The sequence below is a fragment of the Lissotriton vulgaris genome, chromosome 9 (genome assembly GCF_964263255.1).
Source record: "Lissotriton vulgaris chromosome 9, aLisVul1.2, whole genome shotgun sequence".
NCBI lineage: Eukaryota > Metazoa > Chordata > Amphibia > Caudata > Salamandridae > Lissotriton > Lissotriton vulgaris.
Window position 1 is genome coordinate 922086839 of NC_141697.1, and position 17186 is coordinate 922104024.

At 46.0% G+C, this 17186-nt stretch overlaps 1 protein-coding gene across 3 annotated transcripts in view; it reads left to right on the top strand.

Moving 5' to 3' along the window:
* The window catches only part of LOC147692527 (SPARC-related modular calcium-binding protein 1-like), a 404947-nt gene that overhangs the window by 179875 nt on the left and 207886 nt on the right, over nt 1-17186 (top strand). For all 3 annotated transcript variants that reach the window (XM_086938744.1, XM_086938743.1, XM_086938745.1), the window contains exon 3: nt 5912-6030. In XM_086938744.1, the coding sequence (XP_086794870.1) occupies nt 5912-6030 (119 nt within the window). The remainder of the gene's footprint in view (nt 1-5911; nt 6031-17186) is intronic.

Here is a 17186-nt window from a genome sequence, read left to right on the forward strand (position 1 = left end):
TTGCCTTGCACCCTTCTCCCCTCTGCCTTGCACCCTTCTCCCCTCCGCCTTGCACCCTTCTCCCCTCCGCCTTGCACCCTTCTCTTCTCTGCCTTGCACCCTTCTCCCCTCTACCCTGCACCCTTCTCCCCTCCGCCTTGCACCCTTCTCTTCTCTGCCTTGCACCCTTCTCCCCTCTACCCTGCACCCTTCTCCCCTCCGCCTTGCACCCTTCTCTACCTTGCATCCCTCTCCCCCTCTGCCTTGCACCCTTCTACCCTCTGCCTTGCACCCTTCTCCCCTCTGCCTTGCACCCATCTCCTTTCCGCCTTGCACCCATCTCCTCTCTGCCTTGCACCCTTCTCCTCTCCGCCTTGCACCCTTCTCCTCTTTACTCTGCACCCTTCTCTTCTCTATCTTGCACCCTTCTCCCCTCTGCCTTACACCCTTCTCCCCTCTGCGTTGCACCCTTCTCTTCTCTACCTTGCACCCTTCTCCCCTCTGCCTTGCACCCTTCTTGGCCCCCCCTTAACTTCCCCTGCGGACACCCACATGGTGCTTCTAACAACAGTGCTTACCTGAGGGCACCATTTTGCTGCCTCGTCCCTTCTCATGTGAGCTTTGCCCTGGAGAATACTCTGTCTGGGGGCCCCCACTCCCACCCTTGTCAGGGTCCCGAGCACTGCTCTGTGCTGCCTCCTGCTCTTGCTCCCTTGTCAGGGTCCCGAGCACTGCTCTGTGCTGCCTCCTGCTCTTGCTCTCTGAGGCCCCCACCTCAGCCTTGTCCCTGTCTCTTCTCTTCTCTTGTGGGGTGGGGCCCCCACCCAATGCTTGTCCCTGTCTCTTCTCGGTTGGGGCCTGTCCCTGTCTCTTCTCTTGTGGGGTGGGGCCCCCACCCCATCCTTGTCCCTGTCTCTTCTCGGTGGGGGCCTGTCCCTGTCTCTTCTGTTGTGGGATGGGGCACCCACCCCATCTTGTCCCTGTCTCTTCTCTTGTGGGGTGGGCCGGGCCCCCACCCAATCCTTGTCCTTGTCACTTCTCTTCTCTTGTGGGGTGGGGCCCCCACCCCCTCCGTGTCCCTGTCTCTTCTCTTGTGGGGTGGGCTTTGCTTATCAAGAGGAGAGAGTGGGGGCCGGGCTCTGTGCTGCCTCAGAGGAGCAGTGGAGACTGCTGTCTCTGGGGCCCGTCCTTGTCCCGGGCCTGCCTCCGGCTCTGACTGAAGAGAAACAATGTTGATACTTTGTTTCTCTTTAGTCAGAGGGAGGGGGTGAGGGGAACGGAGCAGGCTGCACCTGCTTCAGACACAGAGGGAGAGAGGCTTGCTTCAGCGCAGGCCTCTCTCACAGCCCTTAGAAGAGCTGAGGGGGCCGGGCCCCCTGGGGGCCCCCTTCATTAACTGTAGAGAGTGAGGCCCCCCGCACTGCGGGGTCTGCGGGGGCGTTTGTTACGCCCCTGCTCCCAGGGCGTACAGACTCACTGGTTTCAGGCACCGTGGGTCCTTGGGGGAAGAGAGAGCACTCTCGTAGCCGTCTCTTGCAGACCCACACCTTGCGGACCGGGCCGCAAGCCACAGTGTAAATTTACATCTCACCCCCACGTCGGTGCGGCTTCCGCACCCCAAGATTCACTCGAGGTCGCAGCCTCAAGCTGCGGTCAGGCCCCAAGTTCCGGCGAGCAGCGCTCAATAGGTCCAAGCCTGGCTGGTCAAAGAGGCGGCTCAATCGGTCCTGGGCACTTCTGGCAACCGTACCTCTTTTTGGGACAAGGATAAGTTGGGCGGATCGCGAGCTTTCAGACGACGGGTCTGGAGCTGCTCTAAAACGCGGCCATCCTAAATCAATAAGAAGGAAAGATTCTCCGTAAATTGGCCTCAATAAGTCTCTGTGCAGGCAGGGCAATTAGATTTCGATCTTCACAAGCTCATGGCAATGGCAAACATAGTGCACTGGGCATACAGTTTAGTTAATACAATAGAAGGTACTCTGAGATATCCTGAGTCAGGAAACCTTTGTAACATTAAAAAAGATTACACCTTTACTGAAATCATAAAACTGGTTTTAGGTCATTTGGAAAGTAAGATGGAATACTTATTTACTTGGACTCCTGCGCAAATTAAGCTCTTCTATACCAAGATTAAGTGACTTAAGTTACATTAGTCACTGTAAGAATTTAACATAATATATATATTTGCTGTTTTTTCTAGATAATGCACATCCACAAAAGTATTTATCCCACACCTCCGATCATGGTGTTATGCAGGCAATATTGGTACTCTGGTTAGCGGTATTACCTCTTAATGCATACAAGTGTCACTGGCATAATTTTACAGGTTAGAGCGATTTGTGTCAGGGAAGGATTTAAGAGTTAAGACACGCACTTTATACTTGCCATGCAGTTTCAGTAGCACGTCGTCAATATACCTTTTGCTTATGTTTTAAAGTTAGCATAACAAGAACATATGAAATGACTAGTTTTATAGTGTGCCCACCAAATGAATATGTATGTTATAATGCATTGAATTTTTAAAAATCCTTCTTGAAATTGTCTTAAATATTTTGGGTATGTGTAATGTTGGACCAGTAGTATGTATGTGGTAACATTATTTATATTGCTGATCCCTGTCGTTGTCTCACTCAATAAACGTTTGACTTTAACTTACCTTGTGAGTAGCCCAATGCCACTTTGTTACCTGTGGTCAGTCCCATAGCTCTCTGTTGTTAACAGTGACTATAGCCCCATGCCTATCTGTTGTTACCTGTTAGTAGCCCAATGCATATATATGTTGTTACCTGGGAGTAGCCCCATGCCACCATGTTTTTACAAGTGATTACCACTATATCTCTCTGTTGGTAGTTGTGAGTAGCCCCATGCCTCTCGATTATTATCTGTGGGTAACCCCATGTCTCTCTCCTGTTACCGGTCAGTAATCCCTATTTACTCTTTTATTATTAAGGAATAATCCTTGTTGTTACAGTACTGTGCCCTCCTTCCATTGGCCTGTAGCCCAGTGACCCGTGAGCAGTCCTATGTCCCTCAAATAGCTACTTACCCCTATACATCAATGTAGCTTTTTAGTAGCCCTTAGTCCATCTAATAGCTGGGCACTTCAGTTAGACATTTACAATATTGTGCCCTTCTCCGAGTAATATTGTACCTCTGTTTGCTAGGAGTACTCATCTGCCCTTGAGACAGCTGTGCACCTGACAGCGGTGAATAGTGCTGTGCACTTTTTTAGATGCGAATAGCAGTGAGTCCCTCTCTCTAGTTCGAAAAGCCTGAGGCCCACTGTTATATGCGAACAGGTGTGTCCCTTCGTCAAATGCACATTGTTGTTGTCCCACTGTTAAAAGAGCCTAGTACCCCTCCCCTACATGGGTCCAGTTCTGCGCCCTTCTCTTAGATGTGTGAGTTGTGGTGTTGTTCCTCTTTGTCAGCTAGCTGCCTTCCAGTGATCCCCTTTTAAATGTGAGTAGTTTTTTGTCTGTCTCGGGTTGATGTGATTAGCTCTGTGTCTCTCTGTGCTTATCTTTGAGTTGCCTACTGCCTCTCGGTGATTAAATATTAGGAGCCCCTGTCTCTGTGAGGTTACCTGTTACCAGTATTCTATCTATCTCTGATTATCTGTGAGTAGCTCTCTGTTTCTCTCTGGGTATTTATCAGTTGTTCTTTGTCATTATGTGGTTACCTGTGAGTAGCCTTTTTGTCTCTGTGCTTAGCTTTGAGCAGCCCACTGTCTCTCAGGGTTTCTATGAGTCTCCTCTATCTCTTTATGATTATCTGTGAATAATCCTGCATGTCTCTCTCTCGTTTTTTTACTTGTCACTATCACTGCATCACTCTCTGATTACCTGCGAGTAGCATGGTGTCACTCTGTAGTTATGAATGAGGAGGCCTCTGTCTGTCTGTGGTTGCCTGTAAGTAGCCCTGTTTCTTTCTGTGGTTACCCCTGAATAGCCCTGCACATCACTGTGGTTACCTGTCTGTAGCTTTGTAGTTATCTGTGAATAATATAGTGTTTCTCTGTATATGGACAAGTAGGCCTGTGTCTCTCTGCTGTTGACCATGAGAGCCCTGTGTATCCCACTGATTACCCATGGTTAACCTGTGTCTCACTTTAGATACCTCTTAGTAGCTATATGAGTTCCTGTGGTTACCACAGTGTGCCCCGAAAACTCTCTGTGGTTAGCAGTGAGTAGCCCTCTGAGTTACCTCTGAGTAGTGTTCTGTCTCTCTCTGGTTACCTGTATGTAGCCCAGTGACTCGGTGTGGTTACCTACCAATTTTTCTCCGCCTCTTTGTGGTTGTCTGTCAGTAGCCCAGAATCTCTTTGGAGCAGGTTCTGTCATTCCATGGTAACATTGTGTCTCTCTATGGCTCCATGTGAGAAGCCATGTGTCTTTCGGTGTTTACCTATGAATAGCTCTCTGTTTTCCTTTGGGCATCTATGTGTAGCTTTATGTCTCTCTGCAGTTACCAGGAGCAGGCCTTTGTGTCTCTGACTTCCAGTAATTATCCCAGTCTTTCTCAGTAGTTACCTGACAGTAGCCCTGTGTCTCTTTGTGGGTCTCTTAATAGCAGTCCTGTGTCTTTCTGTGGCCACCTGTGAGTAGCCCTTCGTCTGTGTCATTCCCTGTGAGTAGCCCACTAATTTTAGTTTGGTAACTATATAAGTATCCATTTGTCTCCCTGTGGTTATCTGTGAGTAGCTTTGCGATTCTCATTGGTTACCCATGAGTTCGCTTGTCATTCTGTGATTACCCGCGAGTAGTCCTGTTTTGGTGAGTATCTGTTAGTGTCCGTGTGTCTCTTTGTGGTTACCATGTAAGTAGCCTTGGGACTCTGTGGTTACCCGAGAGTAGCTGTGTGCCTCTGTGGTTAACTGTTAGCAGTTCTATGTCTCTGTGGTTACCTGCGAGTAGCAGTGCCCCCTCTCTCTTTCCGTGGTTCACTGAGAATAGCTGTGTGTCTCTGTGGTTACCTGTTAGTAGTTGTCTGTCTCTATGAGGTGACCTGTGAGTAGGCATGAGTCTCTGTGGTTACCTGAGAGTCAATATCTCTCTCTCTCTCTCTCGCTCTCTCTCTCACTCTCTCTCTCTCTCTCTATTACACACACTCACTCACCCTCTCTCTCTTGGCCCCAGCCTTTCGTGAGACCCCGAAAGAGACACTTCTGTTCTGCAGAAGACCGTTAAATAGTTCTTAAACAGATTCTTTCAAACACTGTTTTCCTTTAAATACATTTTAATATGGGTGATATGTGGGAGTCTACTACAAGCATTTCTGCAGACAAACATGTTTAGTTCAAAACATGATCTCATGTATGAGAAATGGGAGGGGGTACACACATTATATGCATTAATATTAGTGAACTGCTGCTGTTTTGCAGCATTGAAAACACACACCACTATCCCTGAATATTAGATGTAAATATGTTGAGAACGTTGACCAATATGCCTGTGCACTGTCAGTGACCTTGCCAAAGAGGGCATCAAAAGCTGGAATTGGATAATTAATTCATAACTGTTCCGAACAAGGTCTCCCAAATATGTTTGACCAAGGGCAACCAAAATCCTAAAAGCTGTCCCTGTTTCTCTCTCCTACCGGTTACCTGTGAGTAACCCTGTATTTACGCAGTTACCTGAGAGCAGCCTTCTCTCTCTTCTCTCTCTCTGTGGTTACATATGAGTAGCCCTGTGTCTCTGTAGATGCCTCTGATTCGATCTGTACCCCTCTGGTGTGCACCATTAAATGTTTATGTTAGCAGAGCGCCTAGGGATTCACACTAATTGTAGGCGCTCGATCCCTGCTTGTTTTCTCTTATCTGGTCCTTTCCATGCAGCATTGTGCGACACTCAGTATTTTAAAACATTAGTATTAGAGCTCCCGTGTGGCCTGTAACCTTTCTCCATGCTCCACTCCTTGTTCCTTACAGATGTGAGTCTAACCAAATGTCAGGAGGACCGAGCCGTAGCCCTGTCCCAAGCCCAGGCCCGAAGACACTCGGACTCTACCTACATCCCAGAGTGTGGCGAGGATGGCTCCTTCCTTCAGGTAAGTGGCCCTTGGAAGTGCAGTAAGATTCAACCGTGTAGAGTGCCACCCGGCCCCTACTATACTCAGGGCTCGAGTCGGGGTACCACGTGGGTGGACAGCGTCCCCCCACTTATTTTACCGGGTGGATGCCGTCCCCCCTGCCAAACAGCTGGACTTCACTCTTTGGCCTCTTTGCAATCGCATCTAAGGGGTGAGCGAGGGGAGGCACTGAGCCCTATGGTGCAAGCCACCTTTTGTGACATCACTTCCTGTCGTGACGTCACTTCCAGCGACAGCGTCCCCCCACTTCTTTTTTTAGGACTTGTACCCTGATTATACTATGTTGCAGTTTTTATGTCGAGGGCCTGGCGCTGCAGCGGGCGGCACAGGTAACCACAGTGGCGTGGGGCAGGGCAGGGCATGGCAGGGGGGAAGTTAGCAGACGACAGAATAGGTATTATTTATTTATTTAATTATACCTATTCCGTCATCTGTCTCCTTACCCCTTCTCATCCCGTCCCGCCCCGCCCCACCGCCCACTGCACTTGCCTGTGCTGGCCACTGCTGGCCGGGTGTGGTCCGAGGTGATAAATAAACAAGCAAGTGGTCGCTTGTGGCCATTGCTGGCTCCATTACTGTGAGTGTGTGTCTAGTTATTATGTTCACAGCGAACAGTGATAATTGTTACCTCCGTGCCCACCGGGCCATGGACACGACACTGGCAATGAAACAACGACTGCCCACCGTGTGCAACGAGCCCTGCTGTCCTGCAGTGTCCTACTATCGCACCAGATGGTCCGCGATTAGCCGTGCTACCTGACTGAGTGCAGAAAGATTGAAAAGGGACGTAGGCGGCAGCATTCCTGGGCGGTTGATGGCCGCTCTTTCCTGCCGGTGAGGTCTGTTTGCCGCTCTGCCAGGCCCGAGTGCTGCTCCCGCCCCCAGCTCGACAACTGTGCATCCCCTCAGCCACATCCAGGGCCTCACCTCAAGCATGTACACACCTTGGTGCTTTATCATTGTGCGTCCAAAGCACCACCTAGCTCCTGACTTGCACACCACACACTAGACTGCGGTAGGAGGCTTGCACTGCCGCGCCACGTGTGCTGCAGACCAGTGCGACCCTGTCAAGTGTAAAACAGCAGGGCATCCAGCCTCAACATAATACTTTTGGGGCCAAAGTGCACCAGAAACATGCAGCACAATGAGTAAAGGAAAAGGAAAGGTATGTGCAGGAGTGAATTATCTGCCAAAAGTAAAGGGGCAACAGAATAAAAAAAGAAAATATTAAAGGAGGGAAAATGGCAAAATAATGTGCACAACTACAGAATCAGCATACACACACGTGCAGGGGTGAACACAGAACAGCAAGAATGCCTGACCAGCAACAGTATCAGGCCCACCACTCACCAACTCAATACGCACAACACACCTGTGTAGCGCCACTACCCCTGTTCAGGGAGCTAGCCGACCCCGCCACAGCAGCTCTGAGATGGCGATCTTGAATTGTGCGCCTTCAACACTATTTCCACGCCACCTGAGAAACTGACTTGGGCCGCGGAGAGATCACTACTTGTGCACTTCGGTGGAGCTGATACGCTATGATCTATTCAATACTCTCCCAAAATCCTGCGGCAGCCAGGCATCTCACTGGATGAAGTACTAATACTAGCCTGGTCCCATTTATTTATTTATTTTTTAAACTTGTAAGGCGCAACAGCTACGCAAAAAGGGTTTCCGGGCGCCGAGACACAGCACAGAAGAGTGGCGTGGGGTTCGCAGGGTCGTTCTTGTTATTGTTTGAACAACCAGGTTTTGATTTTTTTTCTGAACCTAGCGTAGTTTTCCTCTTTGCGAATATAGGGAGGGAGTGCCTTCCAAAGAGTTGGTCCTAGGTATGAAAAGGATATGCCTCTCATTCTTGAGAGTTTGAACCTAGGCACACAAAAGTTGACTGCTGATTGTGACCGCAGGTTGCGTTTGGGAGTGTAGGGATGGGCTAGTGCAAGTAGGTATTTTGGTGCAGTGCCTGCTTTTATCCTGAACATATAGCTCAGGGCTTTAAATATAATCCGGTTTTCTACCCTGAGCCAATGCAGGTCACGTAAGTGATTCGAGACACAGGCGGTTTTAGGAATTCTACAAAGCAGCCTGACAGCTGAGTTCTGGACAAGCTGCAGCCGCCGTACTACAGCTTTATTCGAGCCCAGGTACAGGATGTTACCGTAGTCAAGCCGAGATGTAATCAGGGCATTGACTACGGTTTTTTGGGTGGAGATGGGCAGCATCCAGAGGATTTTTCTAAGCCACTTCATGATGGTGAAACATAGGCCAACAACTTTGCTGGCCTGTTGTTTCATGGAGAGGGAGCTATCCACAATGACCCCCAGGTTGCGTACCTGGGTGGCTGGTACTGGGAGGTTTCCCATCTGGGAAGGCCAGTGGGAGGGCTTCCACAGGTCCTGTTGTTTCCCCAGAAGGAGGATCTCCATTTTTACTCCGTTAAATTTCAACTGGTTTCTAGTCATCCAGCTGAAAATGTTGTGGAGACCTTGTTTGAGGGGAGACGGAGATGATGGGCTGGATTCTGACAGAGAAAAGATGATCTGTGAGTCGTCAGCGTAGGTCATGAGGGTGAGCCCTCCATGTGGGGCACTGAACATTCCGGAACATGCTGAAGAGGATGTAATTTGGAACGTCTGTTGTTTCAAAAAAGACCTGATCCACTCAAGTGCCACACCACAGATTCCATTTTTTCTTAACATGGTTAATAGTCTTTCGTGCGTCCCATGAACTATCAAACAGCAGGGCTAATGACATGGAAGCAGCCCTAAGCCAAGGCATGGCCATGAGTGGGCCACAGAAGAGTGCAAAGATAAAGAAATAGTGTGTTGATGCAATCCAAAAGCAACAGCACTCTCTTGTCCAGGGGGCACCCCAAGGCCATCCATTAGCGGATGCGGTAAGTGCAGGCTGGAACATAAAATACCAAATGTCTGCCCGGCTCGAGGGCACACCTGCTTAAAATGCAGAAAAGCAAATCACTTCACCAATGTGTGCTGAAGTGGGAAGCACTGGATAGTCAAAGAAGATGCCGTTGCACTACAACGGTGATCCCTTGATGAACCAGCGGATGAAGCGCCCATCTAGAGGATGACGATGAAGATGTCTTCGTAGTATAATTTGCTGGGAGAAATGGCAAAAGGAAGAGGCCGCCCCCCCATATGCACAGTCGAGGTTGAAGGCACCGCCATCGATGCAGTAATTGACACAGGTGCCTCAGTTAATGTGATGGAGTCAGTGCAATTCAACCGGATCATTCTGCTCCCTGTGCTCTCCATAACAAAGTCACAAATCTACTCGTACTAGGGCATAGAGACACGGCCCCTAAAAGTTACAATTGAAGTCGATGTAGTGAGTAAGGGCTGGTCAACCCTGGCAAGATTCCACATCACCGAAGGGTGCACTGGCACGCCAGTGGGTTGCCACTCAGCTGAAGACTTTGAACTGGTATTTTTGCAAAACAGGCGCAAGAGTCACAAGCTGAAGCCATGCTGGCCATGTTTCCCCAGCTGTTCCCCAGACTCGGAAGGCTAAAAGGTAACGAAATCCTGCTACATATTGGCGAGTCAGTGAGGCTCGTGGCACTATGGCATCGACAGGTCCCTTTTCACTTGTGGCTGCAAGTGGACCAGGAGTTGTGGGACCTAGAGCAAAAGGGGTCATAGAGAAGGTGACTGGGCCTATGCCATAGGGGTCCCTGCTATTTATTACACCAAAGCCGAAGCAGCCTGAGACAATCAGACTAGGCACTGATATGAATAGAATGCCATACAGTAGAGTGGGATGGCAAAGAGTGGAGTGGAGTTGAGTGGCGTGGAGCAGCATAGAGTAGAGTAGCACAGAGTGGAGTGGCATAGAGTGCCATATAGTGGCAATGTGTGGAGTGGCATTGAGTTGAATGGCATAGCTATAGTGGCATAAAGCAGAGTGGCATGGAGTAGGGTGGAGTGAAGTAGACTGGAGTGGTGTAAAGTGGTGTGGAGTGGCGTAGGTGCCTTTGATTGGCATTGTGTGGAGTACCGTAGAGTAGAGTGGCTTAGAGTAAAGTAGAGTGGCTTAGAGTGGAGTCTAGTAGATTGGAGCGGAGTGGAGCAGAGTTGAATGGTGTGGCATAGAGTGGAGTGGCATAGAGTGAAGTGGCTTAGACCAGAGTGGGGTGGAGTAGATTGGTGTAAAGTTGAGTGGCATTGAGATGAGTGGCGTAGAGTGGAGTAGAGTGGCACAGAGTAGTGTGAATCAGTGAATAGTGGAGTGGTGTAGCATAGAGTAGAGTGGAGTAGAGTAGGTCAATTGTTTGTGTAAGTAACTAAAGCATCAATAGAGTTGGCAAATAGGGTGAAAGCGACATAAATAAGAAGCCATATGTCTGTGCTAAAAATAGGAAAACAAATTGCATGTCCAGGATTAATACCAAAACTCTTATCAAACAAAAAATTGTGTGTTGCAAAAAAGAGAAGAAAGAACAAAGATGAGGAAGTACATATGTACTTGGTCCATGCTTCAGGGAGGAGCTAACACGAGAAAGGAAGATAAGTGTATGGGGTTTAAGTAATTGAAAGTTTGCAAATGCGAGGGACAACAAAAACAAATAGTGGTATGCTCTGGGCAGGTTTTAACCCCTTTGGTGCTTAGGACGGCCCCCGGCCATCATACGTAAAGGTGGGCGTGTGCTAAGGATGGCCAGGGGCCGTCCAAACCCCACCCGCTCATTAATTCTCCCTCATAGCGGGAGAATTATCGCAGCGCGCAAGGGGTTAAGTCACTGAATTGTAAACAATGCATCTTGCAGCAGTGTGCATGCACTGTGTAAGTAAATCCTAACAAAGTTTTTTTAGTGCCCTATTTGGAATTGCTGCTTTGTGACTAGAAGAAAAAGGATTGCAAGCACCATGTTTCATGAATGGGAATCCTCTATTTGTGTAATACAATTGATCTGTTTGTTGGTACACTGTTATAAATCATTAGAATCAAACAGTGTACCGCATCAGTACCGCATCAATGTAACAAGATTCAGCGAGTCTCTTAACTTTCAAATATCCTATTTCAAATATGCCTTTGTGAAGCACTGGGAAATGGGAAACATTTAGGCCTGGATTTAATCTGGGGCCCTTCCCCTTTGTGGGCTCCTTCCCCTTTGTGAATGCTGACCAAAAAGTTTTTTAGTATGCAGTGCTCCCATGAACCAATGTCTACTCTTTTTTAAGTTCAAAAAGAATTTTATTTCGGGAAAGGGAAGAGGAGCAAGGTGTCAATACAAAATACAATGAAAAATAGAAAATACGAATACATCAATAAGCAATGGGCATAATACAGTTATAAACAATAATGAAAGCTAGTCATACGCGTCAAAACTAAGTAAAATAAAAAAACAACAGTTGTAGAGATAAAATTATACAAAAGGAAGTACATACAGTTGATAATGTAAAAGAAACACAATGCGGGGGCATTTAAGGAGGCTTGAGAATTTCTTGCTGTGAAGGCTGCGGGTGAAACGAACGTTTAGCACATACATCAAGATAGAGCGTAACAGGAAGCCAAAAGTCTGAACGATTTGCCGCCATGTGGGCCGGAAAAACAAAAGCAGTGTCCAGTCTATGATTATGGCAAACGTTATACCACCATGCTTTAAAGGAAATGTTAGAAAAATTCTTCCAGTTGACTGTAATTTGCTGAAATGCAACAGCTAACAATAAATCGATAATCTGAGTGTTAAGTTCAGCATCCTCCCAACAAGTAGACAGACTTCCTAAGAAAACATTAGTGTAAGAGAAAGGAATGCAAGTATGAAACATCACATTGATTTGGGCCCAGACCTCCAACCAGAAGTCATGAACCGGTTTGTATAGGAACAACATATGAAACAAAGTCGCTTGCGGGGAAGAGCAGGACCAGCAAATGTGTGGAGTGGCAGGAAAGCGTTTATGAAGATCAGATGGTGTGAAAAGAAGTCTATTATAAATGAAGAACAAGGTTTGTGTCAGGGTCGCTGCTCTAGAGGACCTGCAAATTTTATTCCAGATCTTATCCCACAAAGGAATGGGCCAAGATGCAGCAAGATCCTGTTCCCAGCATTCCTCCACCTTGGATTTGGGTCTGATAGAGTCTTTAGTATGAAGGTGTTTGTAAATGGAGGAGTCTTTAGGAGTAGTGCGTAGAAAGGAATGAAGTTGTGAGATAGGAATAGGAGAAGAAGAAGGGGAAGGTGCGTGCAAGAGATGGGTGTAAGTTGCCATTACAGCCTCTTTAAGAAGAAGATATCTGTGGGTAAAAGAAGCAGGCAAACCATAGGTGGTGCGGAGAGTAGGGAAGGGTATGAAAGAAGAATGTGAAAATAGTTGGGAAATCCAGATTAGTCCTCTATGCTGCCACGACTTCCAGTAAAAGGGCCTATCACGTATCAAGAGGAAAGTGTTATGCCAAATGGTGGAGGTAAGGAACTCAGCAACAGTCACAGGGGGAGCAGGAGAAGAAGATAGAAGCAGTTTAGCGGTGAATTTGTGAATGGGAGTAGGAATAGAGGAAGGCTTGCATGAAAAAGAAAGATATTCAGCAAAGGAGAAAGGGGAAAGGAAGAGGCGTTCAGGTTTAGCCCATAAGGGGCAAGGGGAAGTCGGGTCTTGCAACCAGAGGGAAGCCTTTCGTGATAGAAACGCCTTATGATAAACTGGGAAATCTGGGAAATTAACTCCACCTTCTGATTTGGGACGTATAAGCCTAGTAAGGGACATTCTAGGTTTTTTGTTGCTCCAGAGAAAAGATGTCAAAATTGAGTTAATTCTCCTGAAAAATTTAGAGGGGATGGAGACAGGAATATTAGAAATAGTATAGAGGACTATAGGAGATAGCATCATTTTAATTGTATCAAGACGGCCCCACCATGATAAGTAAAGGGGATGCCATCTAGATGTTAAGTCCAATAGTTTTTGAATGCATTTATTTAAACAAAGGGAGACCGTGTCTGAAATAGAAGGGGTAATATGAAGGCCAAGGTATTTAATGTGTGAGGAACTCCATGTGAAGTTGGCAGTATTAAAATCAGGCTTAAATGTGATCTTCGTCAAGGGCAGAATCCCACACTTGTCATTATTGAGCTTGTAGCCAGATATTTGGGAGTAGTCTCTGACTTCGGCAAGGAAAGCAGGAATAGATTCGATGAGGTTAGAGATAAAAAGTAAAATATCGTCCGCATAAGCAGCAAGCTTAATTTGGGAACCCAAGGCAGGAAATCCACGGATGTTAGGGTTTTGTCGGAGTTTGGACAGAAAAGGTTCTAGAGCCAGATTAAAAAGAAAAGGGGATAGGGGACAACCTTGGCGCACTCCTCTCCCTAAATCAAAAAGGAAGAGACCAGGCCATTGGCGCAGACTGCCGCACGGGGATTGGAATACAATAAAGAAATCAAAGAGATAAATTTGGGGCCAAAACCAAACCATTTAAGGGCGTGAAATAGATAGGTCCACTCAACCCTATCAAAAGCTTTCTCAGCATCTAGGGCAATTACTGCAAGGGCATTGGGTAATTTATGGGATTTTGATAAAACATTAAACAGAAGTCTAGTATTATCCGTGATGAATCGGCCCTTGACGAAACCTGACTGTTCCTCGCCTAAGAGGTCTGGAAGTAAAAGATCAAGACGTGCTGCAAGTGATTTAGGAAATATCTTGTAGTCGATATTGACCAAGGAAATGGGCCTATAGTTCTTACAATATTGAGCATCTTTCCCCTCCTTAGGTATGAGGCAAATGTGGGCGTCAGAGAAAGAACCTGAGGAAGCACCTAAGGCAAGAAATGAGTCTAGGAGAGAGTGTAATCTTGGAATAAGGAGCTTTGAAAAATGGAGAAAGAATTCAACAGTGAGGCCATCTGGTCCAGGAGCTTTGTCTTTTTTGAGAGTCTGGAGTGCTAGAAGTAATTTGTGTTGAGAAATATCTAATTCTAAGGGAGAAAGATCAAGAGGTAAATGGTCAGGGTAGAGGGTTGGGTTTCAGATGAGTACAAAGTTTTGTAGAAAGAGGAGAATGCGGTGAGGATGTCTGCATCTTTATGTTGAAGATTAGATTGAGTATCGTAAATGGACTCAATATTCAATTTGTTGTGTTTGATTTTCAAATAATTAGCTAAGATTTTCCCGGCTTTATTTCTACCACCATAACATTTTGCACTGGATTTCAATAAATATAAAGAAGCATCCTCTGTGGATTGTTTGTTGAACTTCATTTTGGCATTAACAAGGGCTGTTAAACTGTCTTGTGAATGAGAGGTAAAATAGGCGTTTTCCAATTTCTTGATGTCTTGAAGGACATCTGTAAATTTGCGGGCAATTTTCCATTTCTTTGCAACATATCCAATTATAAAATCTCTTGCCGAAGCCTTGAAGGCATCCCAGATAGTCTGTTTGGGGATGGAGGGGGTATCATTAAACAAAACAAAAAAAAATCATCGAAAAATTCAATAAAGGAAGCAGTGAATTTGGGATCCAATAAAAGGGCGTTATTAAAACGCCATCTCTTGGGTCCAACAGGTTTAGGAAGTATGTCAATATGAGCTATGGTAGGAGCATGATCCGAAAGTGAAATAGGACCAATTTCAGCATTAGTAAGAGTTTGGGCAATATTGTGAGTAACAAAAATATAATCAATCCGGGACTGGGAATGATGGCAAGGGGAATAAAAGGTAAATTCTCTCGTTGTCGGATTGCACAAGCGCCAGGCGTCAATGAGCTTGTGTTGAGAAATAGCTTGAGTAAATAGCTTGTGAGATTTATTTGGAATATAAGGAGCCTTGGAATTCCGGTAAAGGAAAGGATCCAGGGGTTGGTTACAGTCACCAGCTAAGATGGAGTTATCATCAGCAAATCTGGTGATAAGGTGGGAAAAGTCATGCCAAAAAGCAGGATCACCACCAGTGGGAGCATAGAAATTAAGAAGGGAAATTAGAACACCCTTTAGAGACAGTTTAACATATACCCATCGACCTTCAGCATCTGATTCCTGAGCAATTAGGGAATGGGTAAGGGTTTTACGACACAGAATAGCTACTCCATTTAGTTTACTGTCACCCTGGGAGTAATAAGCCTCACCCACCCATCCTCTTTTGAGTTTAGCCAATTCTACATCAGATAAATGAGTTTCTTGTAAAAATGCAACGTCCACGTTTAATCTGGCTAGGTGAGTTAAGATTCTTTGCCTCTTAATCAGAGAATTAATGCCCTTAACATATCATGTAATTATTTTCAATGACATAATATATAAAATAAAAGAGAAAGAAGAGCAGTAACAACATGAGAAGAAGAGCCCATGAGAGAAAGTGAGCAAAAGAGAGAAAAATGATCATAAATGCCTGAAAGCGAGGAGAGAAGGAATAGGAAAAAAGAGAGAGGTATAAAGGAGAAAGAAAAAAGAAGATAGGAGTGAAAAGAAAAAGAAGAAGCAGGAAGAGAAAAGCAATTGTTAGGAGACAGAACAGTAAAGGCCGAAGACGCAAGAAAGAAACATGTAGAAACAGGAGAGCATGGAACAAAATCTTGAAGATTAAGAAGGAAAAGCAAGTAGAGTATAGGAGACACCTTTAAGCATGGAAAAAATACAAAAACCAGGGAAAGGGAGACAACCAATGTCTACTCTTAAAAAATCAAACTTACACTTTCACTTTTATTTTTTTATATGCATCCTGTTTTTCTTTAAGGTAAACGGGTTACATTTGAATATAAATGCTTAATTTAAAAGCATTCACAAACATGGTGGTCTAGGGATCCCAGCAGTCCACAATTCCTGTGATGGATTCAATTTCTAGTAGGTCGAATTGTGACCCACTAGGAATCAGGAATTTGCAAACTGACCTATTAATACATAGGTCGGTTCTCAAATGACTGGTCACAAAAATACTGTTTAGAAATTGTGACCAGTATTTTGTGACCTAAGCTCTGTACATCTGGTCGGAAAGCTTGTCAGGAGAACCACACCAAATCTACACCACACCAGTTGTAAAAACAATAAACCTAGCTAGTACCAAATCGGATAAGACCAAACCAGCAACTATGAAAAACACAATTAAATTTAACCTGCCCAAAGCGGATGCATAATGAACAGAATCAGCACCTCCTAAAAACACATTGCTCCAAATTAGCACCCAACAAAAGCACGCCCTTTCCAGCCAGTGTCTATCCAGAATAATACCAGATTCACCCAACATCTACCAATAAGCACACTGAACACTGCACCAAAATGTAACTATTTATCACTTGTTTGTGTAATTCACTCTGATTTTGTCTTTTAGGGTGAAGCGAACAAGTCCCCCATCTAAATTGAAAATGGACCCCATGTCAGGACCATGAACTTGATATCTATCCCATTCCTCCGCCGAATATTCACCTCATATTTCTACCATGGGCTGAGTATTTAGCTTCTTTCTGAGAGGTTGTGTTGGCGCTGCTCGACTCTAGCATTTACCCTTTCTCTTCCATGTGGCTGTCTATTTTCCCCACTCTCTTACAAGGGCCACCTATTTTCCCTCTCTCTGCGAACTGCTTATTTACTTCCTGTCTGAACGGTGAGCTGGTTATTTACTTCCTGTCTACACTGTGAGCTCAGCATCGGAGATTAGCAATATACAGATATGTCTATTCATTTGCAGTTGTGTTTTTTGAGTACTGTAGTCAGTCAACCACCTCGCACGCAGAAATATCGAGTGATTATATGGAGCAGACACTCACTGCTCAGTGTCCCCATATCCTGACACAGAGGGCCTGCCAGTGACGGGTAACCCTAAGCCCACTCCAGTGGATCCACTGTAAAGGTCAGTCATCCTGGCACTGAGTCCCTTCCTTCGCAGAGAAACCTCCTAAACATCCTGTGTATGAGACACGCTACCTCGCCCTGGTCCATCGCTTTGCATGGACACTGTTCTGACTCGTGAATGGTAAACTGGTGCCAAGCATTGGCATCATCACTTAGGAACTGACAGCACTCTAGCCTTCTCCGCTGCACGCCTCTTGCATACTGGAGACTGACAGCATAAAGCACAAATGAGACCGCAGGATGAACAATCGCATAATAAAAGCCCAGTAATCTTTAGACAGTTTTTATTTGGGCGAATCACAAACCCGTGAATTG